This window comes from Pseudophryne corroboree, chromosome 2, assembly GCF_028390025.1.
Source record: "Pseudophryne corroboree isolate aPseCor3 chromosome 2, aPseCor3.hap2, whole genome shotgun sequence".
Classification (NCBI taxonomy): Eukaryota; Metazoa; Chordata; class Amphibia; order Anura; family Myobatrachidae; genus Pseudophryne; species Pseudophryne corroboree.
The window spans coordinates 93,370,373-93,388,591 of record NC_086445.1 but is presented as its reverse complement, the minus strand read 5'-3'; the positions used below and the strand labels follow the sequence as shown (position 1 = coordinate 93,388,591).

General features: G+C 46.1%; 1 protein-coding gene across 1 annotated transcript in view; it reads right to left on the bottom strand.

The window, feature by feature from the left end:
- CFAP300 (cilia and flagella associated protein 300) overlaps window positions 1-18,219 on the bottom strand; it is a 158,367-nt gene that overhangs the window by 121,995 nt on the left and 18,153 nt on the right. Inside the window, exon 2 of the mRNA XM_063957013.1 lies at window positions 5,608-5,689. Within this exon, the coding sequence (XP_063813083.1) occupies window positions 5,608-5,689 (82 nt within the window). The remainder of the gene's footprint in view (window positions 1-5,607; window positions 5,690-18,219) is intronic.

Below are 18,219 nucleotides of genomic sequence, written 5' to 3'. Positions count from 1 at the left end.
TGCCTCCTTGCAGTGTGCACTGGTATCGTGTACATTATATACAAATATACATGTACTGTATAAAAGGTAGAAGAAAACTGTAATAATTACAATAAGCACAATTTATATATGTAGCCCAAATATTCTAACACAGAGACCACTCTTTCAGAAGGCATCTACATACAGCAAGAAGTCCAGGAGACACTTATTAATATACATCCAGTCGGCCTTTTGATGCCTTCAGCATTGTTCTTCTCATACCCTTTACTTCAAAGACCTTTGTGGCACCGTATTCTTCTGGTTCTCTTCCTATCAATCCAATTGTCCCTTCAGTGTCTCTACCTCTGGCTCAACCTCAACTCCTTAGCTACTTTCCTGTTGGTCTTGTAGCTCAACTACCTTCCTGCTGGTCCTGTAGCTCAACTACCTTCCTGCTGGTCCTGTAGCTGGACCCACATCTCACCTATTCTGGGCACAAAGTGTTTGTATATTGCAACATCAGGTTTTTCCTGGTCCCCAAAGCAATTAACTCCACTCATGTCATCCGTATGCATCCTACCAAGATGTATTACATGGAAAATTTTGTTGCAAGGCTCAACGTCCATTGTGCAGGCTTGGAATCTGGTGACTTGAGAGACCAAACCACCCCCCAAACCGAGACCGTACTGCTCAGCTACACTCTAGTCCCTCTTGAGAGTAGATGATGCCAATCTGCACACTGGCCTCCCTGGGGCTACACCATTCACCCAGGCATCGTCCCAGCATCTGAACTGCATTGCGGTCTTAGTCTCATGACAGCGGGATATGCTATTAGCGGCCTAACTATCTTCCATTTAAAAGTGCCTCTGATGCTCCCCTGCTGGGTCTCCGTTGTTTAGGAAGGCAGCAACCCCAACACAAAGATTGAGATCTGTCTTATTCCAGACTCCTCTCGATTCCACAGCTTGTTCCATCGGCCTAGTATGTCATCAGCCCAGTGGTCTTCAGAGAGGCCAAACACATAACATCCTAGACAGTAGCTGCCCCATAGAGAACCTGAGAACTCACTTGCTCTCCTGGGGCTATCTGGCACCTTTACCCTTTGGGATCTTTGCTGACTCTCTACTGCGATCCTGGACAGCTACAAACTGACTGACCATCCTCCATACCAGGAAAGCTAGACTTGTAATAATTGTTATATAAAGTGGAGATATTATTTGCACTTACTAGTTATGTTATTTTCTGATCACTAATACAGCATGATAGATATTGTTCCCAGGAGGTGCACAAGACAATTTTGTAGTTTGACAATCTTTTTTTTTTTAAATCTGCTCATGATCTGGTCCTGTGGCGTAGATCGCAGTGTATTACAAGCTGCAGCATGGTTGACATGCTGCTGGTGTTTTGGGGCAGCATTCCAGAAAACAGGGGGGAACCGGTCACATTTTCTGGGAGTGCCAAACAAAGCTTCACTGGTCCCAGCAGCATGATTTTACTGGACATCCTAAGTAACCTGAGGGTTTACTCAGATGGGTTCGGTATGACACCCCAATCACCAACTTTTATTTAAAACACACACTATTGTCTGAACACGGAGCAAAATCCAGACACATTTGATAGGTAGTGCAGTGCAGCTATACGGAGAGATGTTCTGCTCACCGGACCTCCCAGACGGTAAGGATTTTTCTATATAGCGGTACCCACTCTATCGGGACTTTAGCTACCCGATGATATCCAAGATGTGTTTTAAAATAAGAATTTACTTACCGATAATTCTATTTCTCGGAGTCCGTAGTGGATGCTGGGGTTCCTGAAAGGACCATGGGGAATAGCGGCTCCGCAGGAGACAGGGCACAAAAAAGTAAAGCTTTTACCAGATCAGGTGGTGTGCACTGGCTCCTCCCCCTATGACCCTCCTCCAGACTCCAGTTAGGTACTGTGCCCGGACGAGCGTACACAATAAGGGAGGCAATTTGAATCCCGGGTAAGACTCATACCAGCCACACCAATCACACCGTACAACTTGTGATCTAGACCCAGTTAACAGTATGATAACAGAAAGAGCCTCTTAAAGATGGCTCCTTAACAATATAACCCGAATTTGTTAACAATAACTATGTACAGTATTGCAGATAATCCGCACTTGGGATGGGCGCCCAGCATCCACTACGGACTCCGAGAAATAGAATTATCGGTAAGTAAATTCTTATTTTCTCTATCGTCCTAAGTGGATGCTGGGGTTCCTGAAAGGACCATGGGGATTATACCAAAGCTCCCAAACGGGCGGGAGAGTGCGGATGACTCTGCAGCACCGAATGAGAGAATTCCAAGTCCTCTTTTGCCAGGGTATCAAATTTGTAGAATTTTACAAACGTGTTTTCCCCCGACCACGTAGCTGCTCGGCAGAATTGTAATGCCGAGACCCCTCGGGCAGCCGCCCAAGATGAGCCCACCTTCCTTGTGGAATGGGCCTTAACAGATTTAGGCTGTGGCAGGCCTGCCACAGAATGAGCAAGTTGAATTGTGTTACAAATCCAACGAGCAATCGTCTGCTTAGAAGCAGGGGCACCCAACTTGTTGGGTGCATATAGTATCAACAGCGAGTCAGATTTTCTGACTTCAGCCGTCCTTGAAATGTATATTTTTAAGGCTCTGACAACGTCCAACAACTTGGAGTCCTCCAAGTCGCCAGTGGCCGCAGGCACCACAATAGGTTGGTTCAGGCGAAACGCTGATACCACCTTAGGGAGAAAATGCGGACGAGTCCTCAGTTCTGCCCTATCCGAATGGAAGATTAGATAAGGGCTTTTATAAGATAAAGCCGCCAATTCAGATACTCTCCTGGCGGAAGCCAGGGCCAGTAACATAGTCACTTTCCATGTGAGATATTTAAAATCCACCTTTTTCAATGGTTCAAACCAATGGGATTTGAGGAAATCTAAAACTACATTTAGATCCCACGGTGCCACCGGAGGCACCACAGGAGGCTGTATATGCAGTACTCCTTTAACAAAAGTCTGTACCTCAGGAACTGAGGCCAATTCTTTTTGGAAGAATATTGACAGGGCCGAAATTTGAACCTTAATAGATCTCAATTTGAGACCCATAGACAATCCTGATTGTAGGAAATGTAGGAAACGACCCAGTTGAAATTCCTCCGTCGGAACACTCCGATCCTCGCACCACGCGACATATTTTCGCCAAATGCGGTGATAATGTTTCGCGGTGACTTCCTTCCTTGCCTTAATCAAGGTAGGAATGACTCCTTCTGGAATGCCTTTCCCTTTTAGGATCTGGCGTTCAACCGCCATGCCGTCAAACGCAGCCGCGGTAATTCTTGAAAGAGACAGGGACCCTGTTGTAGCAGGTCCCTTCTCAGAAGTAGAGGGCACGGGTCGTCCGTGACCAACTCTTGAAGTTCCGGGTACCAAGTCCTTCTTGGCCAATCCGGAGCCACTAGTATTGTTCTTACTCCTCCTCACCGTATAATCTTCAATACCTTTGGTATGAGAGGCAGAGGAGGAAACACATATACTGATTTGTACACCCAAGGTGTTACCAGTGCGTCCACAGCTATTGCCTGTGGATCTCTTGACCTGGCGCAATACTTGTCCAGTTTCTTGTTGAGGCGAGACGCCATCATGTCTACCATTGGTCTTTCCCAACAGTTTATTAGCATGTGGAAGACTTCTGGATGAAGACCCCCCTCTCCCGGGTGAATATCGTGTCTGCTGAGGAAGTCTGCTTCCCAGTTGTCCACGCCCGGGAAGAACACTGCTGACAGTGCTATTACGTGATTCTCCGCCCAGCGAAGAATCTTGGCAGCTTCTGCCATTGCACTCCTGCTTCTTGTGCCGCCCTGTCTGTTTACATGGGCGACCGCCGTGATGTTGTCCGACTGAATCAACACCGGTTTTCCTTGCAGGAGTGGTTCCGCCTGGCTTAGAGCATTTTAGATTGCTCTTAGTACCAGAATGTTTATGTGAAGAGACTTTTCCAGGTTCGTCCAACTTTCTCTAAGCAGCTCTTTAGGAGAGCCACCTAGATTGCACCCTTCTCGTTCGGGCACAAAATCTAACTGGAGTCTGGAGGAGGGTCATAGGGGGAGGAGCCAGTGCACACCACCTGATCTGGTAAAAGCTTTACTTTTTTGTGCCCTGTCTCCTGCGGAGCCGCTATTCCCCATGGTCCTTTCAGGAACCCCAGCATCCACTTAGGACGATAGAGAAATAAAAGTTGGTGATTTTTATCAAGTTTCCTTGGGACTTTTATGGATCTGACTGAAGAATTTTGGTGCAAGTTTTAATTAATTAATGAACATATATAAAAGGAATAAGAAGTGAGACTTTATTTGGAGTGACAGCGCTGCGGAGATATCAAAAGTTTTTCTCGTTTGCATATGTTCTACAGCTGATGGGCTGATCAGCATTTTGAAATTACAGCTGCAGTACACTGGGAGCACTTGAGAAGGGATCTTTGCTTTGTTTGTGTTGTCTAACCTGATACTTACCTTCGGGATGTTGGCTGTCAGTGTTCCGGTGCCGCTGTCCTGAGTGGTGACGGGATATCAGCATCAGTCACATGACAGCCAGCATCCTGACCGCCAGGATGCTAAATGTATACCACTTAGATGACTGATGTTCATGCACAGTGATCTGATGCTGCATCTTCGGCCCACAGAAGCTGGCAGTGGGTGTCTTTCTACTTAGGATGTCTCTTGCAGCTTTTTATAAAGATGAATACATTTCTGCAGGGGGGGCGGCACTGACATGCGGGGCGGACTAGCCCTGTGCTGGGCGTCACCCCGCATGTCTGAGTGCCTGATCGTAGCTGTGCTAAATTTAGCACAGCTACGATCAACTCGGAATGACCCCCTAAGTGCCTACTTCGTCAGCAGCATCCATGTCTAAGTGACCTTGAAATGGGTCCGTGCAGAACTTTAAACCATTAACACAAAAAGGCTGACTTAAAGCCAATACTACTAGTACTTCATGCACACAGTCAAGCTAAAAGGGCATTGTTTGAGTGCTAAGAAATGTTAACAATGTAACCATAAATTAATAATATAAAAATATGTTTAGATGGAGTTCTCCGTTAATGATGATGAAACCCAGCAGTAGCAGATGTACTGAGTTTGCCAGGTACAAGAAATGACAATGCAACAACAAAAGACTATTGGGATAACAGTTGGAATGGAAAGGGACGTATTTACCATCCATCTCCATACAGATATCCTAGTATTGCCCTTCAGGTAGCTCAGAGATGTAATGCACTGTGTGAGGAGACAGGTGGAATCCAATAGGGTGGTCAGCGCTATGGGATTTTCCAATCAGTATGGAGAGAACTATAGGGTGCTAGCAGTCTACAAGCAGGGAGGATGCCTTTTACCAGCATGGAGCATGAATTCCATAGAATTCAGTAACGTATATAGGGGGACATTTACTAAGCAGTGATAAGAGCGGAGAAGTGAGCCAGTGGAGAAGTTGCCCCATCAACCAATCAGCAGCTCTGTATAATTCTATAGTATGCAAATTATAGATGTTACTTCAGTGCTGATTGGTTGCCAAGGGCAACTTCTCCACTGGCTCACTTCTCTGCTCTTATCACTGCTTAGTAAATGTCCCCCATGGAAGGACACAGATTACTTACAAGGACAAAGTCATCCCTCTGGTAGGGCTGGAAATACTGGTCATAGCGGAAAGCTTGGGCTGTTATTCTTCCATTCATGGACCTGACATAGAGAAATGACAGAAACATGTAGCGCTACTGGTATGTACATCTTAGCAAATACATACTACACATACTGTAGCATTTACAATGAGTAACCCTTATGGTTCACTGTAGATCACAGGGGATGTAGTTCTGGAGCAGCAGGAGAGACAAATTAGAGCATCTTCCCATACAAGCCATACGTAATGCACAAATGATGAAACCTAAACAACCATACAATAAAACGTAAGTACAATATGGTGTAAAAATATTTAAAGCATAGTAAAGCAGTAATTAAAGTTTTCTAACTAGGGAACATAGGAGGATAATCATTACCATAAAATATTGGTTGGGAGTCAAACACACTGCATATGTAGTACATGCTGCTGTTGCCTATTGTCTAACGTCACAGAATTGTAACAGTTGGAGCCAAACGGCAACATTAATGACTGCTAGGTGTGTTATCGGCTACTAGAAGACTCCTGTCACCTAAACTCAGTTAAGGTGGCCATTTTGTAAGTACCAATGCTGATGAGTTTACTAGGAACTAGGGATAGCCTTGGTTCCTCCTAGTATATTAATCAGGTGCTAGATATTTCCTGCATGCTGCATTGTCATGAATTCTGGTTCAGCATACAAGATGGCTGCCTCTGCTGCATCACTTATTCCATGGTTCCAGTGAATTGATCGGCTGCAGTCTCATGAATATCAGCCAACATCAATTCTGCATATGGGTCATTTCATATGACTCACGTTACATTTCATGTTCATTCTTAGAAGTTTAAATACACCACACACAAAATTGAACCTGAAATGCAACATTTAAAAAATATAATAATAAAATGTGGGGTGGGTTGTCATTATTAATGCTTAGAAGCAAAAAAAAAAAAAGTACACTCTTAGGGGGGTACTTAATTACCCGCAATTCAGCATCGGGAGTGAAAAACTGAAGTTTTTCGCGATTTTTCCTGCTGTTTCTTAGATTTTTTTTGGCGTATGTAATTAGATCACCCCCCCAAAAAAATCATTTTCACTCGAAAACACCCTGGTTCAGTGAGACCTATGTGTTTTAAGTAGAATTAAATAAGCAAAATTTTCGAGGATTTTGCTTTGCCTGCAGGTGAAACAAAATCCCAGATAAGCTGTTTCTCGTGACGGCTTATCGGGGCGATCTCAATAGCCCCTGGCAAGACAATTACCCACGATCAATGATCGCGGACAATTGCATACCCCCCTTAGTAGTTACATTTTATTGTTTATATGCGTGACTTATGTTACAACAGAATGGACTTGGGAACTGAGGGGACTTACATATTTATTTAAACCTGCTCTATTAATTGTTTTTACGATATAATTGTTAAACTTATACTATACACTTTTAAGACCCTGAACTTGTGACTGACACAAACAAAAAACTGAACATTAACCAAACTATACCTTAAATCAGTTTTGACATGTGACTCACGTTATTTATATTACGTTACATTTCTGTCCCCAGTCAAAGGGCTCTGATACAAATCACTCAAACCTGTAGAATCCATGTGAATTGTTCAATGTAGGCCTGTTTATCTTCCTAATTAACTGATGTATAAAAGGGATTCGGTCTGAAGATCAACAGTGTCTAGGTCGACAATGTTTAGGTAGACCAATATAGGTCGACAGTCACTAGGTCGACAGGTCAAAAGGTCGACAGGTCAAAAGGTCGACAGTTCAAAAGGTCGACATGAGTTTTTCTAATTTTTTTCTCTTTTTGAACTTTTTCATACTTAACGATCCATGCGGACTACGATTGGGAATAGTAACCTGTGCAGAGTGCAGCGAGCCATGCGAGGGGACACGGTGCTCTAATTGGGCTTCCCGGTCACTTTACGGAGAGAAAGACACCAAAAAAACATGAAAAACGCATGTCGACTTTTTGACCTGTTGACCTAGAAACCCTGTCGACCTAGTGACTGTCGACCTATAGTGGTCGACCTAAACATTGTCAACCTAGACACTGTCGATCTAATGAACCACACCCGTATAAAATAATTCATATAGTGATGATGGCCATATAAAATACGTTTATAAAATACAGGGAAATTAGCCGTTTTCTACATTCACTTGAACAACTTAATTTTCAAGTATTGAGTCCATCTATTTTTTTTTTTTTTATTAACACATATGAGTAGATGTTACTCAGGGGGAGAAGTATCAAACCTTGGAGAGGGATAAAGTGGAAAGAGTTAAAAATGAGTTTTATGGTAAGAACTTACCTTTGTTAAAACTCTTTCTGCGAGGTACACTGGGCTCCACAAGGAAAGACATAGGGGGTGTAGAGTAGGATTTTGATCTGAGGCACCAACAGGCTCAAAAGCTTTGACTGTTCCCAGAATGCATAGCGCCGCCTCCTCTATAAACCCACCTACCTGCACAGGAGCTCAGTTTTTAGTTAACCAGCCCAATGCAGTAGCAGGAAAAGAGACGACAACGGTTAGTAGCCACATACACCACACTCTCACGACAGGAGAAGTGTCAGTGGCTAATGCCATACTAACCCAAAGAAGCTAAGTGCGTCAGGGTGTACCTCGCAGAAAGAGTTTTAACAAAGGTAAGTTCTTACCATAAAACTTGTTTTCTGCTGCGGGGTACACTGGGCTCCACAAGGAAAGACATAGGGGATGTCCTAAAGCAGTTCCTTATGGGAGGGGACGCACTGTAGCAGGCACAAGAACCCGGCGTCCAAAGGAAGCATCCTGGGAAGTGGCAGTATCGAAGGCAAAGAACCTTATGAAGGTGTTCACTGAAAACCACGTAGCCACCTTGCACAATTGTTCAAGGGTCGCACCACAGCGGGCCACCCAAGAAGGTCCAACAGACCGAGTAGAATGGGCCGTAATGTGAGCAGGAGCTGACAGACCAGCCCTCACATAAGCATGTGCAAACACCATTCTAATCCATCTGGCCAAAGTTTGCTTGTGAGCAGGCCAGCCCCGTTTGTGAAATCCAAACAGCACAAAGAGAGAATCAGATTTCCTAATAGAAGCAGTTCTCTTCACATAGATATGGAGAGCCCGTACCACATCCAAAGACCGCTCTTTGGGAGACAGATCAGGAGAAACAAATGCCGGAACCACAATCTCCTGGTTGAGGTGGAACGAAGAAACCACCTTAGGTAAATATCCGGGACGAGTCCTAAAAACCGTCCGGTCACGGTGAAATATCAGATATGGGGAACTACAAGACAAGGCACCCAAATCCGACACTCTTCTAGCTGAAGCAATAGCCAGCAGAAACACCATCTTAAGGGAAAGCCACTTAAGATCAGCCGAACCAAGAGGTTCAAACGGAGACTCTTGTAACGCCTCCAAAACCACCGACAAGTCCCAGGAGCCACAGGCGGGACATAGGGAGGTTGGATACGCAACACACCCTGAGTAAAGGTATGCACATCAGGTAAGGTCGCAATCTTTCTCTGAAACCACACTGACAAAGCAGATATTTGAACCTTAAGGGAGGCCAGACGCAGGCCTAAGTCCAGGCCCTGCTGAAGAAAGGCCAACAACTTGGCTGTACTAAACTTGGAAGCGTCATAATCATTAGATGTACACCAAATAAAGTAAGAATGCCAGACCCTATAGTAAATCCGAGCAGAAGCCGGTTTCCGGGCCCGTAACATAGTTTGAATGACCGCCTCAGAAAACCCTTTAGCCCTTAAGACGGAAGCTTCAAGAGCCACGCCGTCAAAGACAGCCGGGCTAGGTCCTGGTAGACACAGGGGCCCTGAACGAGGAGGTCTGGACATTGTGGAAGTAGAATTGGACGCTCTGACAATAGGCCCTGCAGGTCTGAGAACCAGTGCCGTCTGGGCCACGCTGGAGCTATGAGAAGCAGAATTCCTCTCTCTTGCTTGAACTTCCGAATTACCCTGGGCAGGAGTGACACTGGAGGGGACACGTATGGCAGTTGATACCTCCACGACACCGCCTGCGCATCCACGAATGCTGCTTGAGGATCCCTCGTCCTTGCTCCGAAGACCAGAACCTTGTGATTGTGTCGAGACGCCATCAGATCTACGTCTGGAAGGCCCACCTTTTCCACTAGGAGTTGAAACACTTCTGGATGGAGGCCCCACTCTCCGGCGTGTACGTCCTGACGACTGAGAAAGTCCGCTTCCCAATTCAGGACTCCCAGAATGAATATTGCCGATATGGCCGGTAGATGGCGTTCCGCCCAATGAAGAATCCGTGAGACTTCCTTCATTGCCAAACGGCTTCGAGTGCCGCCTTGATGATTTATGTAAGCCACTGTGGTGGCGTTGTCCGACTGAACTTGAACAGGACGGTTCTGAATTAAATGCTGGGCCAGGTTCAACGCATTGAAGACCGCCCGCAATTCCAGAATGTTGATCGAGAGGAGAGATTCCTCCTTGGTCCACCGACCCTGAAGGTAGTGTTGCTCCAGCACCGCTCCCCAACCTCTTAGACTGGCATCTGTCGTCAACAGGACCCAGTCGGATATCCAGAAGGGACGGCCTTTGCACAATCGTTGGTCCTGGAGCCACCAGTGCAGCGACAGACGGACCTCCGGAGTTAATGAGATCATTTGAGACCTGATCCGGTGAGGCAGGCCGTCCCACTTGGCTAGAATCAGCCTCTGGAGGGGGCGAGAATGGAATTGAGCATACTCCACCATGTCGAATGCTGATACCATGAGGCCCAGCACCTGCATCGCCGAATGTATCGACACTTGCAGACGAGAAAGGAAGCAACGAATCCTGTCCTGAAGCTTCAGGACTTTCTCCTGAGACAAGAACAACTGCTGGTTGTGAGTGTCCAATAGCGTTCCCAGGTGCACCATGCTCTGAGCAGGGACCAGGGAGGATTTCTTCTAGTTGATGAGCCACCCGTGGGCTTGTAGAAACTGGACCGTCATATCCAGATGACGTAGGAGAAGTTCTGGGGAATTTGCCAGTATCCTGACCCCTTGACGGCGGAGTACCACCGTCATCACCGCCATAACTTTGGTGAAGACTCGCGGAGCCGTTATTAAACCAAAAGGTAACGCCCGAAACTGGTAATGGAGGTTGCCAATCGCAAACCTTAGGTATTGCTGATGTGACACTACTATAGGAATATGCAGGTAAGCATCCTGTATGTCCAGGGAGACCATGTAGTCCCCAGGTTCCAAGGCCAGAACTATAGAGCAAAGGGTTTCCATACGGAACTTGGAAACTTTCACAAACCTGTTCAATGCCTTGAGGTTGAGAATGGGCCGGGAGGACCCATTCGGTTTCGGGACCAGAAACAGCGGAGAATAGTACCCCTGGCCCCTCTGAGCAAGAGGCACCTGTACTACGACTCCTGTATCCAGGAGGGTCTGTACCACCGAATGTAGAGTGTTTGCCTTTGTCTGTTCCAACGGGACGTCTGTCCGGCAAAATCGATGAGGGGGGCGGTTTTTGAAGGCTATGGCGTAACCTCGAGTGACGACTTCCCGTACCCAGGCATCCGAAGTGGTCTTCAACCATTCCTGGGTATACCCTAGAAGCCGGCCCCCCACCCTGGGATCCCCCAGGGGGAGGCCCACCCTGTCATGCGGCAGGCTTATCGGTCTTGGAAGCTGGCTGACGGGCAGCCCAGGCTCTTTTGGGCTTCGGCTTACCAGGTTTGGAAGTGCGGGCCTGCTTGTTGTACGCCTGACCTTTTGTTTTACCTGAAGGACGAAAGGGGCGAAAGGAAGTACCTTTAGCCTTCGACACAGAAGGAGCGGTACTTGGCAGACAGGCAGTTTTGGCAGTAGCCAAGTCAGCCACAATCTTATTTAAGTCCTCCCCAAACAGAATATCTCCCTTGAAAGGGAGTACCTCCAGGGTTTTTCTAGAGTCCAGATCCACAGACCAGGATCTCAGCCACAAAATCTAGCGAGCCAGGACTGATGTAGTAGAGGCCTTGGCTGCCAGGATACCGGCATCTGAAGCCGCCTCTTTAATATAGTGAGAAGCTGTGACAATATATGACAAGCATTGTCTAGCATGGTCAGAAGAGATTTCAGCTTCTAACTCTAGGGCCCAGGCTTCAATAGCCTCTGCAGCCCATGTTGCTGCAATAGTGGGCCTTTGTGCAGCACCCGTGAGGGTGTAAATCGCTTCCAGACAACCCTCCACACGTTTATCCGTAGGCTCTTTTAGAGACGTGACGGTAGTGACAGGTAGAGCTGAGGAAACCACCATCCTAGCCACATGTGAGTCCACTGGAGGTGGCGTTTCCCAATTTTTAGACAGCTCTGGCGCGAGGGGATAGCGAGCCAGCATCTTCTTTTGAGGCACAAACTTCTTACCTGGGTTTCCCCAGGGTTCCTGACGTATATCCACTAGGTGGTCAGAGTGAGGTAAAACATGTTTAACCACCTTCTGACTCTTGAACCTATCTGGTTTTCTTCGACAGTATATATCAAGAAAAACAGGGAAAGAATATAAAATAAATGGAAGAATTACCTGCAACACGAAAGGGGTGATTTATTTGCTAGTGTGCCCATGTGGGCTTCAATATGTAGGGAAGACGTATCGGAACCTACATATTAGAATTAATGAGCATCTAAATAATATAAAAAATAATAAAGAGAATCATAGCATCCCAGAACATTTCACCAAGGAACACAAAAGTGACCCTTCAGGTCTGAAGTTTATAGGTATACAAATGGTAAAGAAACCCTGGAGAGGTGGGAACTGGAATGATCTATTACTAAAGGAAGAAGCAAGAATGATATTTAAATTAGGAACATTGATACCGGGGGGGCTCAATGTAGAATGGGATCTCAATCCTTTTTTAAAGGAGAATTGAGAAAAGACCGATCCCCTAGCTCATTACATACCTCTACTGTCCGAGGATTTGATTCATTCTTTGAGAAAAAAAAAAAATATATATATATATATTTTTAATATAGATTAATAATTTTTAATTCACTGTGTTTTGTGTTGTTTTGTCTGTGTCTTTGCTATATTTAAAAGATAAATATAGAAATCCCCAGGTTTAGAGTAAATCTACTGTCAAATACATAAGAACTTGGATTATATGGACAATGAAAAAATAACATAAAAACAATGGGGATAGTTTTATAATAATAAAGAACTATATCAGTCCAAATATAGGAAATATAACTATCCACGATGCAGAATAAATGTGTGGGCGGAAGTCATGCGGCCGATCAGGGCGGAACTGATGGAGTTAGGAACTGACGTATGGCTACAAGGAGTCATGACAACGCTGGACGCCATATGAAAAGAACGAGGTGATGCGGCCAGGAGAGGAGGACCCCGTGGCCGAAGGGCGGAAGTTATAAATAGGAAGACTAAACGACACAACAGGAGTAAGGGCGGAAGTGATGACGGGAAATGGGAAGTAATCCCCACCCGTTGCTATGGTAACCGTAACCGAAGTGGGCGGTAGCGTTTACCCGTTTCTATGGGAACCGCAATCAGAGGGAGCATAAGAGGAGGAACAGAAGGTGCACTCAGTCATCCTGACGAAGCCTGCTAGACAGGCGAAACTAGTTGATGCTAGAGCACCACAACACGTCTGCCGGCGGACACCTGATGCTTTGCTCTCCTTACCACCTACGGATTTACAAGTAAGTTGCGGTGATTCCCAACTTTGAAGAACGAGTCAGGCTGTTATTGTATATGCTCTTGATTTAGATATGGACATTACCAGCCTGTTAGGATATTCCTGAGAAGGATACTGCAAACTATTCTGGACTTACCAGCTGATACACCAGAGAAGAGATTTAACATTCATATCCTTCAAGGTGTTAGACTTTTTTACATTCATTTTTTTTGGAGAATTTTTGTTTTATGTTGTATTGTCATGTATGTAGTATACCGGTATTAGGACTCACTTTACAATAGGTAGTAATTTGACTTTGTGTAGTAATGTTTTAAATTATATTTTAAATAAATATAGATTCATTCCAAATGGATGTGTGATTACTTGTTAACACAAATATCTGATACTAGTATGATTTAACAACTAAAATAGAAGTGTTATCATCAGATGACATAGCGCTTGGAGTTTTTTGTCTTTGTCGGGTCGGATGGCTCGGGATCATTCGTAATCTGTAAAATTAACTTAATAGCCTCCAAAAGATCAGGAACATCTACATGTGAACTACCCTCCCCATCAGCAGTATCTGTGTCAGAATCTGTGGGGTCAGTGTAAGCGCCATCTTCATCAGACGAGGTGTCAGTGACAGCAGTGGATTGTGAGGAGATAAGAGCTCGCTTAGAGGACCCCTTGGTTTTAGGCGAGCGAGAGTCAGACTTTTTATTAGTCAAGGACTGGTTCAACTTCTTCAATTGAGCAGGTAAATTATCTGCCCACGGCGGGTTAGCTGCGGGGACCACATACGGTTGCACCGGCATAGGAGGTCCCATAGGGGTTGTTAGTTTATTAACTAGCGTATGTAGAAGCGTGGAGAAAGTAGCCCATGGTGGGTCATTATGTACCCCCATTGCCACAGTCCCACTGGGGGGCAAGGATCCCCCAGAACCAGAGCCCACAGCTACTGTAGTCTCCTCATAGTGATCTGTGGCATCAGCAACACCGGCAGTGTTCAGCCCCGAAACCGTTGCCTTCAGAAGCAGACATGATATAACTTGCAGTATCAGGTAACACAGTACAAATGTCAGCAGCACAATACCTCTTGCCCAAACCCCTGCGCAGTGTAGTTAGCACAAGCAGAGATACAGAAGAGATATAGTGACTAAAATCACAGAGAAAAATACGTATTAAAGTATATCTTGTGAAAATCCTATATAAATATAAAACCTGACGCACCAAGCCCCCTCAGGTTATAGAATATAGGGATAGCAAGTTGAGTGAGAGACACGAAATGGAAACCACTCAGCAAGCTAATGCACACACATATAGTCACAGTTAAACAATGCAGAGGTTATTACTAACAATAATACTGCACTGGACTAGCTTATATATAGCTATGTAGTCAATAGATATAACTGCACAGTAAGAACTGGATGTATATCACAGGGTAATTGTACTAGAAAACCCTGACTAAATGCACTCTTTCTTAACTAACACTGTCTAATTGACATGTAGAATACTTAAGTGTCATGTAAAGTCACAGCGCTGACAACCAGGCGGCTTTACACAGGAGGATTTGCCCAAGCAGTCCCAGGAACAGTGTAGCTGAGAGAAATGGCGCCCAGACACTGACATGGAGTGAGGGAGAGACAGATATGCAGCTCCAGGGCGGGAACATTTGCTGGAAATGGCGCCCTGGGGCTGGGGCTCCAGGTCTAGGCCTTATCCGCTCTGCTGGCAAAACCACCAGGTACTGCGGGCTACACATAAAAAGGTTTTAAGGGAAAACCTGACCTGCATCCAATGCCTGGTGATCTAGTGGGATCGCCTGTACTGCCACAGTGTCCACCGCCAGCACGCGCGGCCCGCCTCCCACCGACCGCGCCGGATCGTGATAAAGCACGGGTCCCGCTAGCGGGACCCACTCACCACCTCCCGAAATGCGGCCACGCGATCCCGGAGAGCCCCCGTCATGTGTGCCTGACCAGAAGAGAACCGAAGCCTCCTGCTGTAGTTACCCGGCAACCAGGGCTCGGGAGTGTACAGCGCCGCTGGGGAGAGATGGAGCTGCAGCAGTGAATGTCACTAGACATGTTCACACTGCCACAGCCCTTGAAGTCTTCACTTTTCTTCAAAAAAGCTCTTCTTAGGGGTGCCCAGAGCAGACCTTCTGTTATGTGCCTGCTATCTGCGGCACCAACTACAAAACTGAGCTTCTATGCAGGGAGGCGGGGTTATAGAGGAGGCGGCGCTATGCATTCTGGGAACAGTCAAAGCTTTTGAGCCTGTTGGTGCCTCGGATCAAGATCCTACTCTACACCCCGTATGTCTTTCCTTGTGGAGCCCAGTTTACCCCGCAGCAGAAATACCAATCAGCTCCTAACTGCCGTGTTACAGGCTGTGTTTGAAAAAGGACAGAAGCTGACTGGTTGGTACTTTATCTCTCTCCAAGGTTTAATACATCTCCCCCTAAAACCCCTTTCACACCGCCTGAGGCGGGTCGCACCTGGGAGCCTGACACGAGTGCTTCCCGCATGCGACCTGCCTCAGGCCCCTCGCCGCCGCTGTCCCCAACCCAGCATATTGCTGGATTGGTGACTTCAGCAGTGACGTCACCAACCCGGTTCGCAGTATTGTGTGAACGGGAAGCCGGGTCGATGCAACCCGTTTCCCATTCACTCTGTGTGGACGGGCCCCCTTTGCCTCACTACCCAAGTTGGAATATCGGGTCGCTCAATCCGGAATATTCCATCTGGGCTCTTTCAGACTGCAAAGCAACACGGGTTATGCACGCTCATGTGGAATAACCTGTGTTAAAAGCTGGTGGTGTAAAAGGGATATAATTCTACTTTGTACTATATAAGACATTACACGATGGCAGAAAAAGCAATAAAACAAGGCATAAACATCTCTGCATAATATTTTATGTTTTTATATTTCATAGAAAATAATTGTATGCAATACAAAATACAAATGAAGGGGCTAATTCAGACCTGATTGCTAGGAAGCGAATTTTGCAGCCCTGCGATCAGATAGTCGCCGCCCATAGGGGAGTGTATGTTCACTGTGCAAGTGTGCGAACGCATGTGTAGCAGAGATGTACAAACAGATTTTGTGCAGTCTCTGAGTAGCCCAGGACTTACTCAACCGCTGCGATCACATCAGCCTGTCCGGGACCGAAATTGACGTCAGGAACCCTACCTGCAAACGCATGAACACGCCTGCGTTTTTACAGACACTCCCATAAAACGGTCAGTTGCCACCCACAAACAGCTTCTCCCTGTCAATCTCCTTGCGATCGCCCATGCGAACGGATCCGTCGCACAAACCCATCGCTGAGCGGCGATCCGCTTTGTAGCTGTGCGACGCACCTGCGCATTGCTGTGTATACACATGCGCAGTTTGCACCTGATCGCCTGTTTTGCGAAAACGCACAGCAGCGATCAGGTCTGAATTACCCCCTAAATCAATTAAATTATATAAAGTAAATCTAAATTACATAAATTCTTTAATAAAAATATAACAATGAGCCACTCAGACTATTTTGTTTTACTATAAGATAAGGTTCCTTTACATAAGATTTTGGCCATGACCCATGGTACTTTTTGACTACTGTAGGAAGGCTGCCAGGTGCCCATGAATTAAACCCTGGAATTATAAAGCAATATTAGATTTACAGAGTAGCCGGTATCCCCCATTTTAACAGGATCTCTCATTACATTACAGGCTAATCTCAGCAAATGTGAGAGCCGTGTGAAGGTGTCACATTGACTCCATACAAACAACCAGGCTGATCCCTCGTTTTTGATAAATCCGTTCCCCGTACTGTATGGGAAGAGGGGCGTCCCTACAGAGCAGCAGAGGTACAGACCAGTCATAGGACGGATTCATTAGAGGGCTGCCGATTTATTTACTGCGGTTTATGTACGTGTGAGACCTTCAGGCAGGGCGAGCGGCTCAGCTAATGTTATTTACCCGCTATTAGCAAGCACATAACAAGGTGATTGAAGTCAGGAAGAGAAGGAGCCAGTAAGGAACAGACAAGACTGTGGTAGGTCTCATCTGCCTGTGCTGCAGAAAAACTCACTATGGGGGGCATTCAATTGATGTTGTATCCTTTCCATTTCAGTATTCAATTAGCGGGCAAATCCGACAGGATTTGGCCTTTCTCGACAATGTCAATCCGACTTTTTTTAAAGTTGGATTGACATTGGCGGAAACGGGGCTAAAATCTGTCGGATTTGGCCTCGAATCCGACAAAACATGTGGATCCACGGCTAATCCGCCAATCCACGTGTTTTCCGACAAGTCGGAATTGCCGACCTGTCGGAAAAATGGCAGCCCAATTGAGTAGGTCGGAACACTATCTGACCTAAAAAAGACGGAAACTGCCATCTTTCCGTCAAGACGGCAGTTCGGACTTGAATTGAATACCCCCGTATACCCCATAAGAAAGAATTAACCCATGTATAACCATCTTGACATGGAGAAATATGTTCACTTAGACATTGCGCCTGATTCAGAGACGTATGCAAATCAGTCTTTGTAAGGAAGCAGCTGTGCCATAATATGCTAATGCTGCAGTAGGGATGTCTACTCTGGTCTGCTGCTTTGTCAGAGGACGCAGCATCGGATCATCTGTGTGACCATCGGTCATCTCAGTAAGTCTTGGGATACTCAGGATGACTGGTGAATTCACGCTGTTGAAGCCAGTGAAACTCCATCCAAGGAAGCAGTCATTAGCATCAGCATAGCCAGAAAACATGGCCGACTTACGCGTTTTCTGTAAAATAACACTGCCTGTAGACGCCCCCAAACAGCTGCTTCCTGTCCAGGGCACTTGGGGGGTCATTCCGACCTGATCGCACGCTAGGATTTTCACTGCGCTGCAATCAGGTCACTACTGCGCATGCGTATGCACCGCAATGCGCAGGCGCGTCGTACGTGTACAAAGCGGATCGTTGCTGAACGATGG